This window comes from Zalophus californianus, chromosome 1 (genome assembly GCF_009762305.2).
Source record: "Zalophus californianus isolate mZalCal1 chromosome 1, mZalCal1.pri.v2, whole genome shotgun sequence".
In the NCBI taxonomy this organism is placed as follows: Eukaryota; Metazoa; Chordata; class Mammalia; order Carnivora; family Otariidae; genus Zalophus; species Zalophus californianus.
In genome coordinates, this window is record NC_045595.1 from 190685797 (window position 1) to 190707487 (window position 21691).

The following is a 21691-nucleotide window of genomic DNA, read 5'->3' on the forward strand; positions in this document are numbered from 1 at the left end:
TTTTTACCTTGTCTTCTGTCTTCCTTTCATCTCCTTACATACACATATATGATGATAGTTTCCAACAAAACCATTCATTGAAACATTACCTGTTATGGAAATTAGCCAGACGCAGGTTTTTAAAAGTGACCTTCCACTCTTAAAACTAAACTTCTTCAACTGGTGTATTACTTTCTGTGTCATTTCATTCCTTAATTCTTGCTCTGGTATTTCTCCTTCTCTAAGAAGTCTGTACTGTACTTCTCAATAAGGAATTTCTAGGAAAGGAGTTAAGTAATGGTATTTAAAAAAAACGTGCACAGAAAGCATAATAATTGGTTTTGTTTATCAGCAGCTGAACAAGTTGCCTGAATATTAATTATGTTATCTTGAGTGGGAAAAAAGGTGTGCATGTATTTTTATATCTGTGGTAGTTTATCTTTTTCTTTTTTTTTTAAAGATTTTATTTATTAGTTTGACAGAGAGAGACACAGGGAGAGAGGAAAAACAGCAGGGGGAGTGGGAGAAGCAAGCTTCCTGCGGAGCAGGGAGTCTGATGCGGGGCTCGATTCCAGGACCCTGGGATCATGACCTGAGCCGAAGACAGACCCTTAACAACTGAGCCACCCAGGCGCCCCTGTGTGGTAGTTTATCTTCAGGATATAAATTCTTTGGCATTTTGTGAAAACCTACCAGGAAGTTACTATTATTTGGGATTCTGCAAATGGAAGGTTTTAATTATCTATTTATATTTGTACCATAAAGGACTCAGTATAAACTCAATGTGATTGCTCCAGAATGATCCAAAGTCACAATTTTCGGTGATTTGTGGTGAGGAAGCTCCTATGCTTAATTTGTGCAGGCCCTGTGCTAGGCATTGGAGAGGATAAAAAGACAGAAATCCATTTTTTTTTCCCCTTCCAAACAAGTCACAAAGAGCATTACCTACAAGATAATAATTTGCAAATCATGTTTTGGAAATCTTACATTTTTATTTTTCCTCTTACTCAAATGGAAATAAGAATGCTTGGTGGACAAAGCTGTTTGAGACACATTAAGCCCCAAATCCTTATAGCATATTAGCAGTGAAAATGGGGTCTCAATCCACAAATGCCTGCCTTTAGAGACTAAGTTTATTTCTCTACTCTGTATTGGAAAAATAAATATTGGCTTACAGAAATTCTTATCAACTTTGATATAGCTAATTTCATCTTTTTTTTTTAAGTTGTCTGGTCAATCCAAATGAAATTACAGTGGAAAGATATTTGAACAGTTCTGATGTCATGTACATAAGGATGTTTTAAGGTAGAGGAGTGAGCTTAGCAATACACATGCTTTTCTCTCAAATTCAGAGAAAGAAAAATAAAGTTACAGTATATGTGGTGTTGGATAAAGTCCCTGTGTCTTAGTCCTTGGGCAATTCAACTGAAGAGTATAATTCTACCTTAGCTTCTCTTGACCCAATTTCATGTTCTTTACTAAATCAGCCGATTCTTTTTCTTCAATCCCCAAGCATCTCCATATAGTAGTATTGGAGCAAGATTGCATTTTGTATGAAATTGAGAAAGCCCACAATAGTGAAACTTTTGTTTTTCTGCAATCACTGCCAACATAGGAAGCAACAAAAGACTAGAACAAGCTATATTCTAGAAATCCTTCAAGTATTTGAACAATTGCCCAAAACAGCCCCTCTTGGCACTCTGTAGCAGCCAAGAAATCGATCAGTGTAATTCAACCCCGGTCCCCATCTCCCTCCTCTAGTGTTCCAAACGGGTTAATAAAACTTTACAGTAATTGGCAACAAAGGCAGTTGAACAATAGAACCTAATCCTCATGGACTTTGTACCCGCTATCATAGAAAAATTCTCTTTGGCAGAATTTATAATAGTACTAATGCCAGGTATATGATGCATGCATTTGTTGATTTTTCTCAAACTCTGTCTTCCAGGCATATAAAGATGAGAATAAACTTAACATCCCTGAAAGGCATATTCATAATAAATTACTGCTTGGAAACTGTGGTTTTCACATTTAATTGCCTTGTTCCCCTCTATAAATCTATAGTATCTTGCTGTAGGAAAGGGAAAAATGGGAAGGATGCCTGGGGACTCATGGATCCAGTAAAAGAGGAAATATGAGATGTTTCCACTTCCTTACCTTATTATAATTCTTTGAGGATTGATTAAGGTAACTCAAGGCAGTCTCCAATAAAAAGAAAGCTTCAAAAAATGGAGTGTTTTTGGTCAAACAAATGATCAGATTTAAATGAGCATCACCAAGGACAATTATCTTGTTTTAACCTTAGTTCCATTTTTGAAATATTTCTAAAAAAGGCATCCAACTGCCTTTTTTTTTTCTAAGTCAGAAGGGACAAGGAAGGACTCTAACTTTGTGCCAGTGATGAATTGAGAGAGTACAGTGGTCTCTCCATTATCTCTCTTTTAATTCTCATGATCGCTCTCTAAGATATGTAATTTAATCCAAAGTTAAAAAAGACGAGGTAGCTTGCCAAACACCACATATAGAGTAATTAGCGGAATTAGTTAATGATGGATTTGCCTATGCTTTTTTAATGATAGAGAATTGTATGTTGTTTTTTGGTCTTCGATTGACATATCAAAAGCCAAAAGCGTGAAAGATAGGGCTAACTGTGTACTGATCCCATTCCTGTAGCTTACATGTAGGAGAGGAGATTTTTGTTTCATTTCCCATGAGAGCAAAGTATGGGTGAACTACCACTCTCACGCTCTTTGCCTCCCAACCACTATCTCCTCTGGCCAGAGGAAACTGGCATAAAGTTCAGCCACTTCTTACATTTTTGACAAGTTTATCCTCAGGGTAGTAAGGGAGAAACACTGACTTTTTAAGTCTAAGACTTTCTTGCTTTCACACTGATTTTTTTTCCCCTTCTAAATCATTCCACATATTTTTCTTAGGACATTTTATACACTTGAGATGTCTTCAATACTGTGGTTTGTATGAATCACTCATTGAATCAATAGACACATAGAAAACAGGCACTAATTTGGATATTTGTTGCTGACTTTCAAAGTTTGAGAATGGTATTTCTCAAAATATGTTAAAATTACTTTTTCAGCTTATTTTTAGACTGGAGGAACTAGCCATTATCAATCCGAAAAGAATTTTTTTTGAAAGTGGGTTCAAAGGTGGTTTTAAATGCTGTAAGTAATTTTTCCACATTGGAGAGGAGACTGTGTGATTAAGAAGAGTTTTATTTTTCAGTATGCTGGATTGCTGTATGGGTTAACACCTGAACACAACTCCAGGCAGCCTTTATTGGTTCATAAAGGATTTTGATTAATGATTTACATATCCCTTTGGTTTCAAATATCACGCCAACCATTTTATTCAAGAATTATTAAGTCTTACAGAGAAGGGCATTTATAGTTTTACAAAAGTTCTTTCCTTGTACGGATATTACATTTGATATGGATTCCTTTTTTTTTTAAGATTTTATTTGTTTATTTGAGAGAGAGAGAATGAGAGAGAGAGAGCACGAGAGGGAAGAGGGTCAGAGGGAGAAGCAGACTCCCCGCTGAGCAGGGAGCCCGATGTGGGACTAGATCCCAGGACTCCAGGATCATGACCTGAGCCGAAGGCAGTTGCTTAACCAACTGAGCCACCCAGGCGCCCTGATATGGATTCCAATAACATAAAAATAGCAGCATTAATTTAGGAGCTGAAGCTCTATACAATATTACCTTTATGGAGTTTATCTGAAGAGATGAGGGACACACCCAGGCCATTCAACATGAAGATTAAGTTAGGACCAGAAAAAGGCAATTTAGTTGACAAGCAGACAAAAGCACAGTAGACAGTAGGAATCCAGAGAAATTGACAGATCAAAATTATGTGGTGGGAGTTAGCACAGAGTAGTCACCTAATGAAAACTTGTTGAATGAATGAATTCAAGGCTATTTTGGTGCTGGTTTGGCTACTCATATCGTGAGAGAGCAAGCGTTTCTACCTTGTATGCCGACCGAATAATCAAAGAAAAAAAAACACCCTTCACATCTGATGAGACCTACGTCCCTTCTGGCAAACATTTTGATCCTATTGGTGGCATTCTTTGCAAAAGATAATAACCACGGTTCTAACAGAGGAATGGAGTGAGGTCAGCTAATCCAGGCATTAGCCTTAAACACATTGTTCACTTTTGGTGAAATCTTAGGCTTAAGCTGCAAACTTTTATGCTCCAATTTTCTTATCCTAAAAATAGGAGTAATATTAACTGCTGTGTTAGCAGAGAATTCTTAAGAGCCTAAAATAAAACATAAGTGAAAACTTTTTAAAAAGGTATAAATAAAATTATTAATACTGACCTGAAGTTGACAGAGGACTGCTGGTTGTTAGCTTGCCTGTAAAAATAAATGGCATTAAGATAATTTCTACCTTTTTAAACTGATGATTAGAACTGTATTGTATATTTTCTCTGTTTAATATTTAACTGAGAGTTTTTAAAGTTACTGTAAATTATGATTATCTATTTGCTTAAGGATATGTCATTTGTATCTGGATCTAAGAATAAATCTTTTATGTTTTCACTGATTTTTAGAATTGTAGAGCAGAGGTTTTTAGATTTTAAGACATCTTTTGTTTTTTAAGTAGAGAAGATGATGTTATTCAATGATCAACAACTAAACATGAGGATTCATTAATTTCTTAATGGTTGTGGACTTAAGTGTTCTAGGTTAATCTGATGTTATTTGAAATAGAAGCTTGGGATATGCTTAGACCATGGGCTTTGGAGTCCAAAGGAATTCCTTTTAATTCCTAAGTTTGACACTTAATAGCCATGTGACTCTGGGCACACTGCTTACTAATTTCTTTTTAAGTGGAAAAAATATTACATCCCTATAGGATCATTCTGAAAATTAAATGAAGCAATGCTGGTAAAATGTAGTACCTGGCCCAAGTAGATATGTTAAAAAAATGTAGATCTTTCCAATATTATAAAAATGCTCGTGATAATAGATAGTACCAAAAGTAATATCTTTATATTTTAGAAATTATTTATATATACATTTGATATTTGGAATGACTTTGAAATATTCAGAAAAATTTTATTATTTGCAATTTATGGGAAGCAGATTTTCAGAGGAGTAAAGAGATGTGCCCAGTGTTTCTGGAGGTTGGCAGAGTCAGGATTGATGTTTAGGGCTCCTGACTTCAATTTAAATTATTTTTCTACAACATAATAATTTTACACTTTGAGATAGGTTAGGTTAATTTTAGAATTTTTGATAACTTCTCAAAGCAAACTCTTTTGATAATGGTGTGATCTTGGTGAGACAAAGCGAAGTTCTAAATTTTATAGCCTGGTGATGGGTATTAAAGAGGGCACGTACTGCATGGAGCACTGGGTGTTATATGCAAACAGTGAATCATGGAACACTACATAAAAAACTAATGATGTAATGTATGGTGATTAACATAACATAATAAAAAAACAAAAAACAAACAAAAAATAAATTTTATGAGCAGTAATAACCAATTGTAGTTAGAAAGATGGGATAACGAAATGCTGGAATAAAGAAAATTTCACATTAAGTTTTGGATTCTCCTTTCTCAAGAAGGCAATATGTTCTGCAAGTCATTATTTGATTATCCTTTAAATATATATTTTTTTTATTCCAAGTGACCTTACAAATGTTATGGATTCATCTCGAAGGCTTCAGGATTAGAGCCACATTTTAGGATGTTACACACCCACACATACACTCACACACACCATTCATGTATACGAATGTATATAGAGTTTAAAATATGAAAGGAACGTTGAAATTGGAAATGTATGTCCTTGGCATGTATAACTTAGGCATTATAAAATCTGCAAGATTATGAACTACATTGCTCTTAACTAAATGTAAACTTCTTACATGTTAATATGAAGAATAAATGTCTCAGATAGGGCTATGAAAAAAAATCCTTTTCTATGTCATGGAGTTTGATGATCACCAAGTTATATTTTTAAAAATGCCGTAAGTACTGACCTGAAGTTGTTGCAGGACTTACTGTAGAGGAACTTTCCAAAGGTGCTGGAATAAAGTAAAGTTGATTTGAAGTTTGGGATTATAATATAAAAATATTGCAAAATAGTGAGTGCAGTTTTCATATCATTCAAAGGGCGTCTGATCTTTTAGAGTTCCCATTTTATCCTAACTCATGCTGGATGTTTCCATCATTATTTGATTGCAATACATTTGATGAATTTCCAGAATCTCTATGTTCTCTTTATCAAATTTACCTATGCAAAAAGTTTGCTTATTTGCTCATTTAAGAAAGATACTTATTCATCATAGTAATTTATATTTAAGACATCTAATATAACATTGCACACCAGATCATGTTAAACTTAGAACCAATGGTTTTGCACTGAAATATATGGAAGATGTCAAAATAATCTTGCACATAATAATAGCTACTAAGAATCAAGTCCTGTTTAAATATGAATTGCTTTTCCCATAAAAGGTAAAAATTAACTGTTTTCCTCATCCTTTAAAATATTTAATAGTTTTAAAAATATAATGACAACTATGTAGGTATAAAGGAAACCAAAGCATACCTTATGAAAAACCCTCATCTAGTCAATTTGTTTTTATTCAAAATTGTATTTATGGTAAGTATGTGAAGAGTTATAGTGTCTTCTACTAACTAGGTTGTTTGCCTCAGTATTTCTTAATTTCTGCATTGTCTTATTCCTACAAGATCTATAGCAGCTTCATAAATAATAATTGGTAGATTATTGATTAAAAAGATAATAAAATAAGGTTTATAAGATTTTTTCATAAATATTTTAATATTTTATTTTTTATTATATTTGATTTGGCTGTGAGCTATATAAAAATCCACGGTATTTATGAAAATTTCATCCAATTTTAAATGTAATAAGTTAAAAAACTCACATGAGACAAGTAAATATTAAACTTAAATATCTAAAATAAAGCTTGGTATCATGTTTATGAATATGTCTTAACATAGTTCAAGAAATTAAATGTAACCTCAAAATGTGGAACATATTCCTGAGTTGATGTTGTGATACAGTTTATTGCATCCATGATATTTATTCTAAGTTAACCCAAGGATATGCTTTTATTGAATAAATAAATATTTTTTAAGGCCACTCCCAAATAGCCCAACTGTAGGGAGTCATAAAAATAAATTTCAGCATACCTGTTAATTCATTTGCCATTAAAGACCTCTAGAAACTGATGCATATCCAACTAAAGATAGTAAGAAACCAAGTTTCTTGAAGAAAATGACTATTGAGAAAGTATCGATCAAGGCTGTTCAGAGATAAAACATGGTAAACAAACGAGTGCAATGGATAAGGGCACAGACATTAGGGTTAGACCACATGGGTCAGAATCTTCCATCGAACTCTAAATAACTGTATGATTTCAGGCTATTTATCAACATTATCTGTGCTTTGGTCTTCTCATCTCTAAAATTGGGGGGGGCAGTAAAGACACCATGTAGTAAGATTAACATAAGGATTAAACGTGTCGATAAGTAAAGCACCTATTCTAACTTAGAGTAGTAGTTTTTAGCTCATCTGAATCAGACAAAGATCCCAAACATTCTTTACTCCAGCAGTTGTGCCAGAGGGAACCAAGCCATCACTAGAGGCGGCTCTTAAGAGCATCCGTTGTCTTCTCACTAAACAGGTGTGACAAGAGACTCAATGAAAGAGGACACTGTGTTTGATGAACCAATACTGTAAAGAAAAGCAACTAGAGGTCTGCAACTTCAGATCTACTATCACTAAATCAAAAACAAAAAGAAAACTTCAGCATGTTTTTATACATTTGATTTAGAGACAAACCTATACTGACTGATCTCATTCTGTAGTAGTAGTAGTAATAATAATCATAATCATAATCATCATAATCATAATAAAATAATTAAAGCCAAAACTGCTTAAACTGGTGTTAGGCTATTTAAAGTTTGCCTTTATTCCACTTGATGTGGATATTTATATATTGATTCGCTTTCTGAAGTCCAACAATTTCTAAATTCCAAAACACACTTGCCTCTGCGGCTTACAGATAAGGAATGATGGGCCTGGCAAATCAGTAGTATTGTCCTCAACCAAAATGAAGACATAATGTAAATGTTTGTCGAATTGAACTGAATGGAGGATAACTAGAATGGGATATTTAGAACAACCTAAGTATCGATAGACTATTATTATTGATGCCTTATCTCTCCCTTTGATTGATTCTTATTTTAAAATTGCTTATTTTAAAAATGAAGTTTTATTTTTTATTAACAATTATCTGGGATGAATCAAACTCATTGACCTCTCTATTTTTCCCTCTCCTTCTTTTATGTTCCTAATTAGAGAGTGGGCTTGACATTTGACTTTGTAATTTAATAATGTCTATGACTCTATCAGGAAGTAATGAGTGTCCCTTACTGTTGGAGCGTTCCTGCAAAGTCAGGGTGTGCTTGACACACACCAAGAATATGATGAGACCCACAAACATTTACGTATGCCAATACTTTCAGGACCTTTTTTGATATTTCACAAACTTTTCCTGACTGATATTTTCCTTCAAATATGGTTTCTTCGTATTTTGCATTTCTCATGTAAATGTGCTACCTCAGGCAATGAGACATGCTCCTAAAGTCAAGGACGATCCCACTGCTTCCCTGGTATATAGCTAGAATTTTAATTTCATAGCTTAATGATTCAAAGAAATCAAATAATGTTCACAGATACCTGTGATATCAATGCTGTTCAAATCAATATGGAAAGTGACCAGTTGGCTGGATTTATTTGCTTCAATGCCTTGAATCAGTTCTTCTTTTACATTTTCATCTGACACCCACTGGGCAAAGAAAAGGTCAAATGTAACTAAAATGCTGCCATTTCTGCAATGCAAAAGATGATATAAGAGGAAAAAGTCAGCCTTCATCAAATGATTTGTGCTTAATTCATGTAAGATATCTTGAAATTCTCTATAGTTATCACTTTATTGTACCTATGTAGTAAAACTTGGTAGGTTATGTCAAATATTATCTTTATTTTACAGGTGGAAGAAAAGGAAATTGAAAGACTAAATGTTTCTCTAAGAACACAGACATATCTAGAATTGGAATCTTGAGTTTTCTGCATTAGCACCCTAATCCTCAGACCAGAGTTCCCTGTGTCAAATTAAACACAGTCACACGGTATCATGATGTTTACTTTTAATTTACTGTTTTAAGAAAAGAAAAGTGTGTATCTGTAATTTTTCACAGGTTATTTTTAAGTAGGGAGAAGTCTAAGAGAGTTTCACTGATTCAGAGAAGTTTTCTATATAGTTTATAAAGGTCTGATAGCAAGCTTATAGCAGTGACTCTATATCTACTTTTTCTTCTTTATTCTTAATATAAAATATCAAAATATGCCCTGATTTCAAGGGATAGAAAGAAGACAGAGACACTTGGGATTTGGGGGCTATTCAGTCAATTTCATGGTCAAAAGTTGGGATTATTTTGCTTGCATTATTCCTGACCATGACATTAGAATTCAGTAATATGGCCCAAATCATACTCCTTTTTATTTGTCCCCTGTTTTGAAACATACATTTAAAAAGTTTTCTTCATTGGTGATTTGTTTACAGTTTAAAGAAACATAAAAAATGAACATTTTTTTTGGCCCAAAAGGGATACATGAATGACTTTTGCTCTCCTGCCTACACTTCTGCTTGGCTTATGGTATTCTTTTAGGGTAAAACCACTTGGGAAACAAACTCTAACCCTGATCTTCATTGCGTGCCCTTCAGAAAGCTGGCGGGTACTCAAAGCATACTTGGATCCTGAAGAGGAAGACTAGGAAGAATCAAATTGTGCATTGTATGTTTGCTGGTTTTGAAATTTGGACAGTTACACTCATATCCTTGTGGTATCTATCTCATATCTCTGTTAGTTAATGAGATTCTTCAAGGACTTCATCAACTCTAAAAGTGCTCCTTATTTATTTGTCCATACCCTATCTTGGTAGAGCTTAGAATATTTTTTTTTCCTCCGGGACTATATACAGGATCAGAACATCCCTTGAAGATCATAGTAGATCAGCATCTCCTCTAGGTACGATATTCCTCCTTAAAGTCTGTGCCACTATACAGGTTCATAGTTCAGCAGAAGTGATTCCTTTCTACATAGCTGGTTTTTCATTTTCGAAATGAACTGGCTTATTCTGATAAAACAATTTCACATTTCCCCTCTATTAAATAGATTAGTGTAAAAAGTTAGAATGTTTAACTTCGCTTAAATCATAGTAACCAAATCTTATAAATGAGAAGGTTCCTTAGTAACTGTTTAGTTCAGAGTTCCCCAAACTTACCCATACATAGAACCACTTGCTGTCTTTCATAATGATACATGTTGTCACACATAATTTTTTTTATCTACTCTTCCACCTTCATTAATTTTTCCATGCTGGCTGATCCCTAATTTTATTTGAGAATAATTCTCCATTTTCTCAGGGAAGGTGATGTCTTCTCCAACCATTCCTTGTATCAATGACAGTTTTATTTATGGGCATATGACTGAGACTTGATGAATGGAATCTGAAGGGACACTGTTGAGAAACTTTTTTGGAAAGTTTGTGTAAATCTAACTGAGAAAGGCTTATAGTAGACTATTCTTCTTTGTTGAACATTATTATGTTTACATACGATTGCCGGAACTGCCACTTCCGCCTTGGGACCATGAGACGAGCTATGGTTGACAAGCTAAAGATGGCATAGTGAAAGAAGGAAAGCACCTAAATTCCTGATTATGTGATTGTCATTGTTCCATTGAATTAACCTCTGTTGAAACCTCTAGCTTTCTTGTGATGTCAGGTGATAAGAATTTGTTGGTTGTGGTATTTTTAGTCATGTGTTCTGTTAATTGCAGTTTTAAAAATCCTAAGTGGCATACAACTCCCAAGCTTTATTCCATATTTACTTAAAGAGAAGTTCCAGGAAAGGGAGATTATTCTATTTTTTTGCACCTGATATTGGCCAACATTGTTATTTTAGCAATAAGGAGACTGAGGCTCAGACTAATGTAGATAACTTTGCCCAGAGTTATACAGCTTATTACTATTAGAGATAGGAATGAAATCCAGAGCCTCTGTTTTCCAGATGCATTTTTACATAGTTGCCATTCCCATAGCCTCAACCGTCACTATCAACACCATAGGAGCTATTTGTCAAGAGGAAAGACCATACAACACATTTACTTAGATGCAGGTCCAGGTTTTTATCTTGCAGTGGTACCAGATTTTTATTTCCAAAATAGATAGGGAAAATAGCTAGTTGGGTTTTGGGGGAGGAAGGGATAGATATTTTTTCCCTCCATAATTTTGAGAGATAGAATCTTCTCTTTTCTTTTCCTCTCTTTCTCCCTCTGCCTCTCTCCTTTCTCCTCTCTGACACTCTTCCCCCTCTTCTACTCCCCTCTCACCCCATCCCTCCCCTCTTCTCCTCTTCCCTCTTCTTTTAATTATGTCTCCTTTATGGCCCTTTGCCCCCAAATAGTTAAATCTGCAATATTAATTATGGACAAAATTAAATACATTTCTCTGTCTTCATATCTACATTTTAACATTATCCTTGGTTGCACAGTAGATAGTTTTAATTCTGATAAAATATCAGTTCTTTCTTTTTCTTTTTTAAAAGATTTATTTATTTGAGAGAGAGAGTGTGTGTGTGTGCAAGCAGTGGTAGGGGCAGAGGGAGAGGGAGAGGGAGAAAATCCTCAAGAGATTCCCCACTGAGCACAGAGCCCTACAGAGGCTCCATCCCAGACCCTGAGATCATGACCTGAGCTAAAATAGAGTTGGCCACTTAACTGACTGAGTCACCCAGGTGCCCTTCAATTATTTCTTTATGTAATTTTTGACTGAACACTTGCCTTTATTTTATTTGAGTTAGGGGGTGAAGAGGTAAGGCATTTTGGTAGAGAAAGTACAAGTCTGGAATTTTCCTTTGCTGAAGTGAAAGTAACTGGACTAGTGCATTCTCAGGCATAAGACATTTTATATAAAAGATGTAGCTTCTTAGTTGTAAATTTTACATTGCTTTTAATTATTTATACTTTGGAAGGACAAGAATTTCATATTCTATATCCACATACAGTTTTGTTTATTTATTTTTACAAATAACTTCTTGTTTTTTTAAGTTATTTTAATTTTTTAAAATTATTTTAATTTTTTAAGTTAATGTAATTTATTTTAATTTCAGTTAGTTAACATATATCACATACAGTTTTATTTTTTAAAATTTCTTTTCCCATTCACTGTAAGTGTTGAGATAAGAGACATATATGTAGAAATCAGGAAAACCATAATAAACATTTGTGTTTCACCTAATGAGAAAGCTCAAGTTATTTGATTAGTTAGATACTGATCTTGATCACTGCTGTGAGACTGATTTTATTTATTAGGGTATTTTTTAAAATTTCTTTTCCCATTCACTGTAAGTGTTGAGATAAGAGACATATATGTAGAAATCAGGAAAACCATAATAAACATTTGTGTTTCACCTAATGAGAAAGCTCAAGTTATTTGATTAGTTAGATACTGATCTTGATCACTGCTGTGGGACTGATTTTATTATTAAGGTAAGTGGGAATTCTTCCCTTAGGAAAACAACAACCACCTAACAATGGCTATTTTCATTTCAAAGTACTTATTTCAGTGGAATATCTGTTTTTTTTTCTCTTAAAGCAGATAAATTCTATCATTGCACAGAGTCTGTGTGTAATAAATCAAAATGTTTCTTATCTCTTATTTTCTTAATGATATTGATAACCTCCAGGGTTGCTGAGTAAACAAAAGTCTTTCCTTTCCTAACTTTGTGACTCATCTGTGCTCAAAGGGCAAAATAAGCTGCATATTGCCACAAAGGATAAACAGCACTTTATTAAAACAATCAACTGCGGGCACCTGGGTGGCTCAGTCATTAAGCGTCTGCCTTTGGCTCTGGTCTTGATCCCAGGGTCCTGGGATTGAGGCCCACATTGGGCTCCCTGCTTAGCGGAGAGCCTGCTTCTTCCTCTCCCACTCCCCCTGCTTGTGTTCCTGCTCTCGCTGTCTCTGTCAAATAAATAAATAAAATCTTAAAAAAAAAAAGAATCAACTGCTAAATGCTCTCTGAGTCAAAGCACTTTCCACAAAGCAGCATAACATAGTGTTCCCAGAGGAGAGCACACTTGCAAGTGGCCACACATACACACACACGCACACACATGCATACACACATGCACACAATTTAACACACAATCTGGGGGCTGATATTAAGTAATATTTTTAAAAGGAAGAAAGGATACCTTGTTGACTCAGTTTAGTTTTCTGACTACTCTCATTTGACCACATACCCATGAATATAGTGTGAGGTGAATTAAAATCAATAACCAAAAGGAAAATAGGTATTTTAAAGGATTTTTAGATGTATTTTTCACAGTTGGTGTGGTAGTTAATTGAGAACTCAGTTATTTCTGTTGTCTGATTTTATCAATTGGTGTTTAAAATAGTCTGTAAAGCTAATTAGGAGTCTGCCACTTTATTCTGAGTATGTCATTTTATAAATGATTGTTTAAAGTAAACCTAAATGTTTGCTTGTTGCTTTCTTTCCTGCTTCTGAATTTCTTTTCCTACTTTTCTCTTCTCAGTCTCTCAGAGAGCTGAGACCTATAATTTATCTTACAGACATTTTCATGAAATTCCTTTGCATTGCATCTTTCAAAAACTCACTTCTGATTTAGAAGTAGTTCAGCTACAACTGGGCATGAGTATCTCTACACTGATAAAGTGTATTATTTGTAAATCATTATAAAATATATATCAAGGTTTAGCTACTACATTGGTCTTTTAGGTAGCTATAAAGGAGGAGAAAGAAATAATTCTTCAGCTCGAATAATTTACAGTTTCCAATATAGTGATTTTTACCATCTAGAGAAATAAAAGAGCACTTATTAAATATCAAAAAAATGCTGGGGTTTTGATAACCCACCAAGACTGTATATAAAAGTCTATATTCAGCAATTTTTCCCAATCTAGTGAAAATAAAGTTATCCAGCATGTTGTAAACATGTGGATATGAAGAGTTCCATTAGCAAAACTATCCTAATAAACTCTGCAATAGACTCTGCTTTGTATGGATTTCACTGGGCAGAACCCGATATAAGGAGAGGCAAGTACCTGGTGACAAGAGTATGGACATTAAGAAATGTCTAAAACCTTCTTAAGAAATGCTAAAACCTTTGAAAAATCTGAATTAATGCTTTATTTTTTATTTTAAAGATTTATTTGTTTATTGGACAGAGAGAGACACAGCAAGAGAGGGAACACAAGCAGGGGAAGCAGGCTTCCCGCTGAGTAGGGAGCTGGATGTGGGGCTCGATCCCAGGGTCCCGAGATCATGACCTGAGCCGAACGAAGGCAGACTCTTAATGACTGAGCCAGCCAGGCACCCTTGAATTAATGCTTTAATGCAGAGCTCCACACTCAATCCTCTACAAAACTGAAAAAGGGAAACTGGATCCACACACTCCAAAATAGACATCTTGCTTAAAGTGGCAAAAAAAAAAAAGTCTTGTATGCATGTTTTCATCCTCACAGACTATTGAATAAATATATTAAAAATAGCCTTTTGAGAAAGACAACAACAACAAAAAACAAACAAAAACAAGCAAGTATACAAACAGAAACCTTTCCTAAGAGTCCACATGTCTCCTTCCAGTTCTGATATTGAGCCAATGAAAGAGATTTTCAGAGATAATAAGCCCCGGCAAACAAGAGTAGAAGTCTCTGTACGGTAGACAGGCATGAAGACAGTAGGTGAGTATAGAGCTGTCTGGCCATGGGGACCAAGATGTCATGAATATGCCGTGAGATAAAGAATGATAAATATAAGTAGATACATAGATCAGAAAGAAGAAAAATAAAGGAAAGAAAGAAAGAGAATGAGAGAGAGGGAGATTCATCATCTTTTCATTGTTGTTTTCATCGTGACTTCCGCTGATAGGATTAGTTTTGTGCCAACAAGAAATGTCAAGGCCCTGAGTTTTCTTCTGCTCATGAAATAATCCTCGTTTGATCTCGTCCTTGTTTTTCTAAACATGATCTCTGCTTTTGACTTGACCTTCCTTCCCCAGTTTGTCCACTAAGAACTAAGGATTCTTTCACTAATGTCCGTACTCTTGTCAAGAACAGGTACCCAGTGTCTTTGTTGCCAGGCTGTCTGACTCAGCTGTTTGTGATCTGAGGTAGGAGATCAGCCTTTCTGTGTAGTTAGTCATTGCATTTCTCCAATGATGTAGAGTCCCTTATGGCTTCCATTTGTAAAAGGTTAAATGTCAGACTCCTAGGCTTATGTTCCACATCCTCCTGATGTCTCAACACCTTGGTGGACACTCATTGATAGCTAGAAAATATCAATCTATTTCTCCTTTACTATACATTGCATCCATCTTTACAATCCGTCCTTACAAGCCATTAAAAACCAGTCCAGGTCACCTCTTGTAGGGATGCTTACCTGACACTCTAGCCCCAGTTAGGTTTGTCCCTGACCCGCTCACCTCAGCATCTTGTGCCTGCATATAAGGTAGCAATTGTCATACTATAATATAATCATCAGTTTTTCTCGCTTGTTAGACTATGAGCTCCCTCGGAGCAAAGAATATGTCTTTGATATCTGTGTTTCCAGAAATCTAGTTAATGTCTGTCTCAGTGTATGTGTTCTTTATATAAAGTCCTAGAAAATAAACAATCCTTATTCTTGACAAGTCTTGTTGATATATTGAGGACTATGTTAAGTGCTACATGTTTTCTTTAACTCGTCCTACAGATATAACAATAAGTATACTCTTAGTAGGGCGGTAACTTTCTGTTAGAATAGAATTTTAATGAAAAAAACCTAAACTAGCTCTCTGGAAGCATAGGAGTGTCACCTATTCAAGAGTCCCTCAGGTTGGAAACGCGGGTAGTGGAAGGTTTTGCGAAAGGTGCAAGACACAGTCTGAGAGGCTTGAGACAAGACTACCTAAGGAGAAGAGAAAAGGGATGCCATTTCTGGTTCAGAAAGAAGGATTGATGTAGCATTTAAGATAGAGATGCATTTATTCTGTAAAAAATTAAGAACTACAACCAGGATCAGTCAGGGCCAAAGAAATAGACATGGTTGAAAATAAGAAATAATTTTCCAGCAACTGAAGTTAGAAACAAATAAAACACATCAGTAACAATGATGCTCACAGCAATGTTGAAAATGGATTCCTAATTTTTATCAGATATCCTTGTATGAAGGAATCTATTTTGAGCTGTATGAATCTCTTTCTTTTGTTGGATGACGATGAATTTCCTAGCGAGGCTGTGGGCATTCCAGCCTCAGGCAGGCAAGCAAGGACTAGATGACATCATTTAAAATATTTCCTCTCCAGCATTCTTATGACACAAACTGTATATACAACTTGCCATGGACATCTAGTAACATTACTACATGATAGATGATGTATGTGTGTTAAATGACAAATCGATAAAAGTAAAATTCATGAATATTCACATTTTATAGGTAGTGACCTAGCATTGTCATCTTCTGCTTTCTGGGGACAACACTGAACACATGTCCTCTTTCCAGTGACTTACAGTGTAAATGGAATGTAATGAGTGAACGTCTTTCACATGTTCAGAGCAAATCACTCTATCTGCATCTGCATACATCCAACCTCAGCCCCCTCCATATGTCTCTGCAAGATTTTACTTAGGAGAGAGAAATATTTAACATAAGATAAATTACCCAGAGTAATTATTTGCTACTAGTATGAGAGTTTATGCTGTGCCACTTTTCTCACAAAATCCTTAAAATATGTTGAAAATTTTAAATGTTCCCTTTTCTCCTAACTGTGGGATTCTATAATAGCAAATATTAGTAAATATTAGCAAAAAATCACTACTTTGTGATTCTCTGTTCTTTCTATCAATAGAAAAATTTTGAGCTATACTCACTCAAATTGTAAAATTCTTGAGTTTTTATATTCATTTTTCAGGTTACTTGATTGAAAGATCTCATCCATCTAAAAAATAAAAGTTTTAAAAAAATATATTATATTTAAGACAAACTTTTGTTGAACACTTTAAACAAACTGATCTTTCTGTTCTGTTCGAATTGGATTACAGACAATTTCCTTCTCTGTGGTGATGGGTCTCATACATTTAAGCATCCTGGGGATTTTACATTTATTTACCGATTTTCTCAAAGTAAGAAAATGGGATCTACGTATCTTCTGGCAAGTAGTTAGTGAAACTATGTTTTATGATTTTAAATCAGCTGAAAAAAAGACAGCCTCCTACCATTTGCTGAAGGTCAAAAGCAAGAATTTTGAAATCCACTGAGAGTTTGTCTTGCAAATTAGGATTATATGTTGCTCCAGATGTTATTTTCAATGTCCCTCTGGTTTGGTGACTTTCTCCAAACGCTGCATCTAAATGAATTAATAAGAAATAAAACACTAGAAATGTGAGTTATGAATAAGAGAGAATATGCACATTCCAGTTGATACTCAGATGTAATGTTCTTGCTTCATGTGTTGGTGTGGTAGTTCCTGCTTTTTCTTTGCAGACTTCATATTCCGTCATTAGGTACATTTTCTGTGTGTGTGTGGCCATGTTGTTGTTTTACAGGATTAAAAATACTCTTCTTTATCCTACTATTTTTTTTCTTTTCTTTGAAATCTAATCCACAGTCTAAGCTTCCAAGTGTTGTTGTTGTTGTTGTTGTTGTTGTTTTTACTACTGAGATTCCTGTTAGAAGATAAGGGATAAACTTTCACCGATTTTGGGAACTGATTGAGGGATTCATGGCGAGAAATAAACCACTAAAAGTTTTTAAAAGTTCTGTAGCTGCTTTCACATACTTCTTGAAAACCTAGCATCCAGGGACACTGTTGGCTTTCTATACGTGCATTGCTGTGAAGGTTTCAGTGTGTGTGTTACTTTGAAACATAGACTTGAAACTACTTCTTTTATTCTAATAATGATAAAGTTGGCATGTACGACCTTTTGTTATTGGAGAAGTTATTGAGAATGCTGCAGAAAGTATGTTATCTCAATATAAGAAAATGTAAGGGAAAAGGTAACAAATTGAATATAAACTTGGGTAATAAAATGTGCCATCCAATCTTGCATACTCCCTTTCTCAGAATATCTTTTTTGATATATATTTAAATTTACAATGAGACTCTTCAACTGAGACACAGTGATGAAATCTTTTATAAATGTATTAATAACGATACATAATTCCCATGCTATGGTATGAGAAGATGTTATTTCTCCTTTTCCCAGATGGAGAAATTGGAGCTAAGCTTCATATGAGCTGAGGTGATAAAGTTAATAAGTGACAGATTTGGAATTTGGACATAGGTTTGACACAATTTAGAACCCAGGATCTGTCATAGATGGATGCCAAACTTCCCAGTCCAGAAGGAACATTAGAAATAATATTTTAAGCAATAAACTGGCATTTAGTCTAAACAGTTATCATTGCATAATTGATGAAATATTATCATTTATGCCATTTTATTTGTTTTTAAATACTCAAAATTACATTTAGATTTGCGTATTTAAATGTGAAAGACAAGGAAAGACTGAAGAACTGTCCTGCATTGGAAGAGGCTGACGGAATAGGATAAGTAAATTCTGTGTAGGAATCTGCTTTGGATCCTGAACAGGTAAAGGGCATTAGTAGGAAAACTGGTAAAATGTGAATACAGCGTATGGTTTGGTTAATAATATTGTACCAATGTTAGTTTCTTGTTTGTGACAACTGTACTATGGATATACAAGACACTGACATTAGGGGAAGCTGGGAGAAGGTTATATAGGAACTCTACAATTTTTGCAACATTTTTGTAAGTCTAAAATGATTTTCAATAAAAAATAAAACGGTGTATGAAAGGTAGCATGTCTTATGTCTTCTGGTGTTCTATTAGAGATTTAACTCAACTCTCTTTATATATTTAGTTGTTCACTATCAAATCATATTAACACTTATAAATATTTACTTTAATTTTACTTACAAAATAGCTTTTGTACCTTCACTGAGCATCAAAGATTCCAGTGGACTCTCAAACGATTACATACCCTTCAGGTTATTTACAGAATTTAAGACTAAAGCAGCCACTCTTCTACAAGTCTAAGCAAACCTCTATATAAAATACCCCAAATCTTCTTTCTCTTGAAAATACATCCCTTGGAGATAACGATAGTATTTAAATGAGATTGTATTGGAATTATTTTATAAAACTATAAAGTACTGATACAAATTTAAAAAGTTACTTAAGGGACTCCTGGGTGGCTCAGTCGTTAAGCGTCTGCCTTTGGCTCAGGTCATGATCCCAGGGTCCTGGGATCGAGCCCCGCATCAGGCTCCCTGCTCCGCGGGAGGCCGGCTTCTCCCTCTCCCGCTCCCCCTGCTTGTGTTCCCTCTCTCACTGTGTCTCTCTCCGTCAAATAAATAAATAACATCTTAAAAAAAAAGTTACCTAAATTTGTCTCTGATTCCTCACCTCTAGAATGACGGTAACTATGTGGCACCTGAGTGGCACAGTTGGTTAAGCGACCGACTCTTGGTTTCAGGTCAGGTCATGATCTTGTGGTCATGAGATCCAGCCCTGAGTCGGGGTTCCGGGTCACCCGGGAGCAGAGTCTCCTTCGGATTCTCTCTCTCCCTCTTCCTTTGCCCATGCCGCTGTGCTCTTTTTATCCCCCCCGCTTTCTCTCTCTCTCTTTCTCTCTGAAATAAATAAATAAATCTTTAAAAATAAATAAATAAATAAATAAATAAATAAATAAATAAATAAATACAACGAGGGTAACTGTAACAACTAATTCATAGGTTTGTTGTAACAAGAGAATACATTTGAAGATCTTTGTAAAGCTGCTGGTATAGATAATTTAGCTCTAAATAATAGTTACTTTTCCCCATTTCTATTTATTACAGATTGCTATTCAGGCCGCCTGAGATCTCTCTAAGTCTACAATTACATCCAAGCTCCCTTATATTGTTACAATTAAAATTGTTGGACTAATGAGAAAATGAAAATATTATTCTCCAGAAATAAGCAATATGTTTCCTTTAACCTTGCCTATTTATTGACTTGACTGGTTAACAATGTTTTAATATGTTTATGATTTAAATTGTATCAGAAGGAATCCACAGGCTATGAAAGCTACCTTGTTATACGCTCAAACTAAAAACTTACTTAACACTTTATTTTAAAAACTTAGTCTCATGCTTGAATTCTGAATTAAATTCTAAATTATATATGAGCTAATTTTCCAATATTCTATGAAGTGAACTGCAGAAAGTATCTGAATGCAACATAGATATCTTGTCATGAAAGCATAGCAATGAATAAAATGTATTGGCAGGAGAACTGAGATTAGAGTGGGCATGTTCATCTGGGAAATGCTTCAGTAGCCAAAGCCATGGGACTTACCTCTTTCTGATTCCTTGATTGCCAGCCAGGACACTGCAAATAATCCAGCACAGACAACCACCAATAAGACAAAGAGAGATGCAAGCAGGACCTCATAGGTGCTGAGAGAATGGTGCCTTAAAGCTTTACTTCTTTTTGACACCATTTTTGGCTTTTGAAAGTATGTATGCTAATCTAAGAACTGTAAAAGAATGTAGACCCCTCAACCGACTAGAGATCAAATCCTCTCAAGTTGTCAAGGATTTGTAAAGCAACCACATAAGTCTACCCTAGTGTTACTAGTCAGCGTAAATGAGTTTAGCAACATCATGTCTCTATATGTTAAATAGCTTAAAAAGGGTGGTTAATCTTTAAGAAGATATTAATGAGTAAAGATATGCCCAGAGTTATAAATATGAATCACCTGAACCATTTGTTGAGGTGAATGAAATTAAATGCATGTTGTAAATAAAAATGACACTTTATCATTTCGGGAACTATTAAGAAAAATGTGAAATTCATGGCAAACAAATTAGTCATTAGGCACATGAACTTGATATTTGTAGAGAGTTTCTAACAGATCAACCTTCTACCTTCTGACTCAGGTCATTATTAAGGCATTTGTCCTGTTCTATGTAGGTGTAGACATTCTAAAAATAACTTTTATGTACAGGTATATATAAAGCCCAACATATATATTAATAAGTGTCTCTCTCTCTCTCCCCCACCCTCATTCTCCTTCCCTTCCTCCATCCCTCTTCCTCTGTGTGTGTGTGTGTATATGTTTATGTGTATTTCCTATTGAAATAATCACAGATTTTGTAATCTTCATTATATCACCCATGTGAAGTCATGCAATGTAAGGTCGTATTGATTTAACTTAAAGGAAAGTCTACTATAACAAGGCATCACATGTCTACTTTTTATAGCCTTGTATGGTTACCAATGAATGGAGTAGCTGCTGAGAGAGGAAAAAAAAAACTTTCTATTTTAAGGAAGTATTCTGGGTGAGGAAGACTTTGCTCAATTGTCCTGAACTTTATCTTTTTAAACATGCTAATTGTAACAAGAGAACAGGTTAGAGAACAGGTCAACTGTAGACCTATACTTTATGGGAAAGTCAAGACTGTTTTCTGATAGTTAAAGAACAGTTCATCATTGGAACGTCCATGTTTTGCATAAGCAATGAATCTAGAATTGAAAATTAATAAATAAAATCAAACCCATTCTGAAGTAA

The 21691-nt window shown here is 34.8% G+C and overlaps 1 protein-coding gene across 1 annotated transcript in view; it reads right to left on the minus strand.

Moving 5' to 3' along the window:
• The window catches only part of TMPRSS15 (transmembrane serine protease 15), a 112413-nt gene extending 91793 nt beyond the window's left edge, over nt 1-20620 (minus strand). Inside the window, exons 1-6 of the mRNA XM_027581781.2 lie at nt 20476-20620; nt 17330-17460; nt 16985-17052; nt 8726-8877; nt 5994-6038; nt 4323-4358 (exon numbers count right to left, since the gene is read on the minus strand). Of these exons, the coding sequence (XP_027437582.1) occupies nt 4323-4358; nt 5994-6038; nt 8726-8877; nt 16985-17052; nt 17330-17460; nt 20476-20620 (577 nt within the window). The remainder of the gene's footprint in view (nt 1-4322; nt 4359-5993; nt 6039-8725; nt 8878-16984; nt 17053-17329; nt 17461-20475) is intronic.
• Between the last annotated feature and the right edge of the window lie 1071 nt (nt 20621-21691).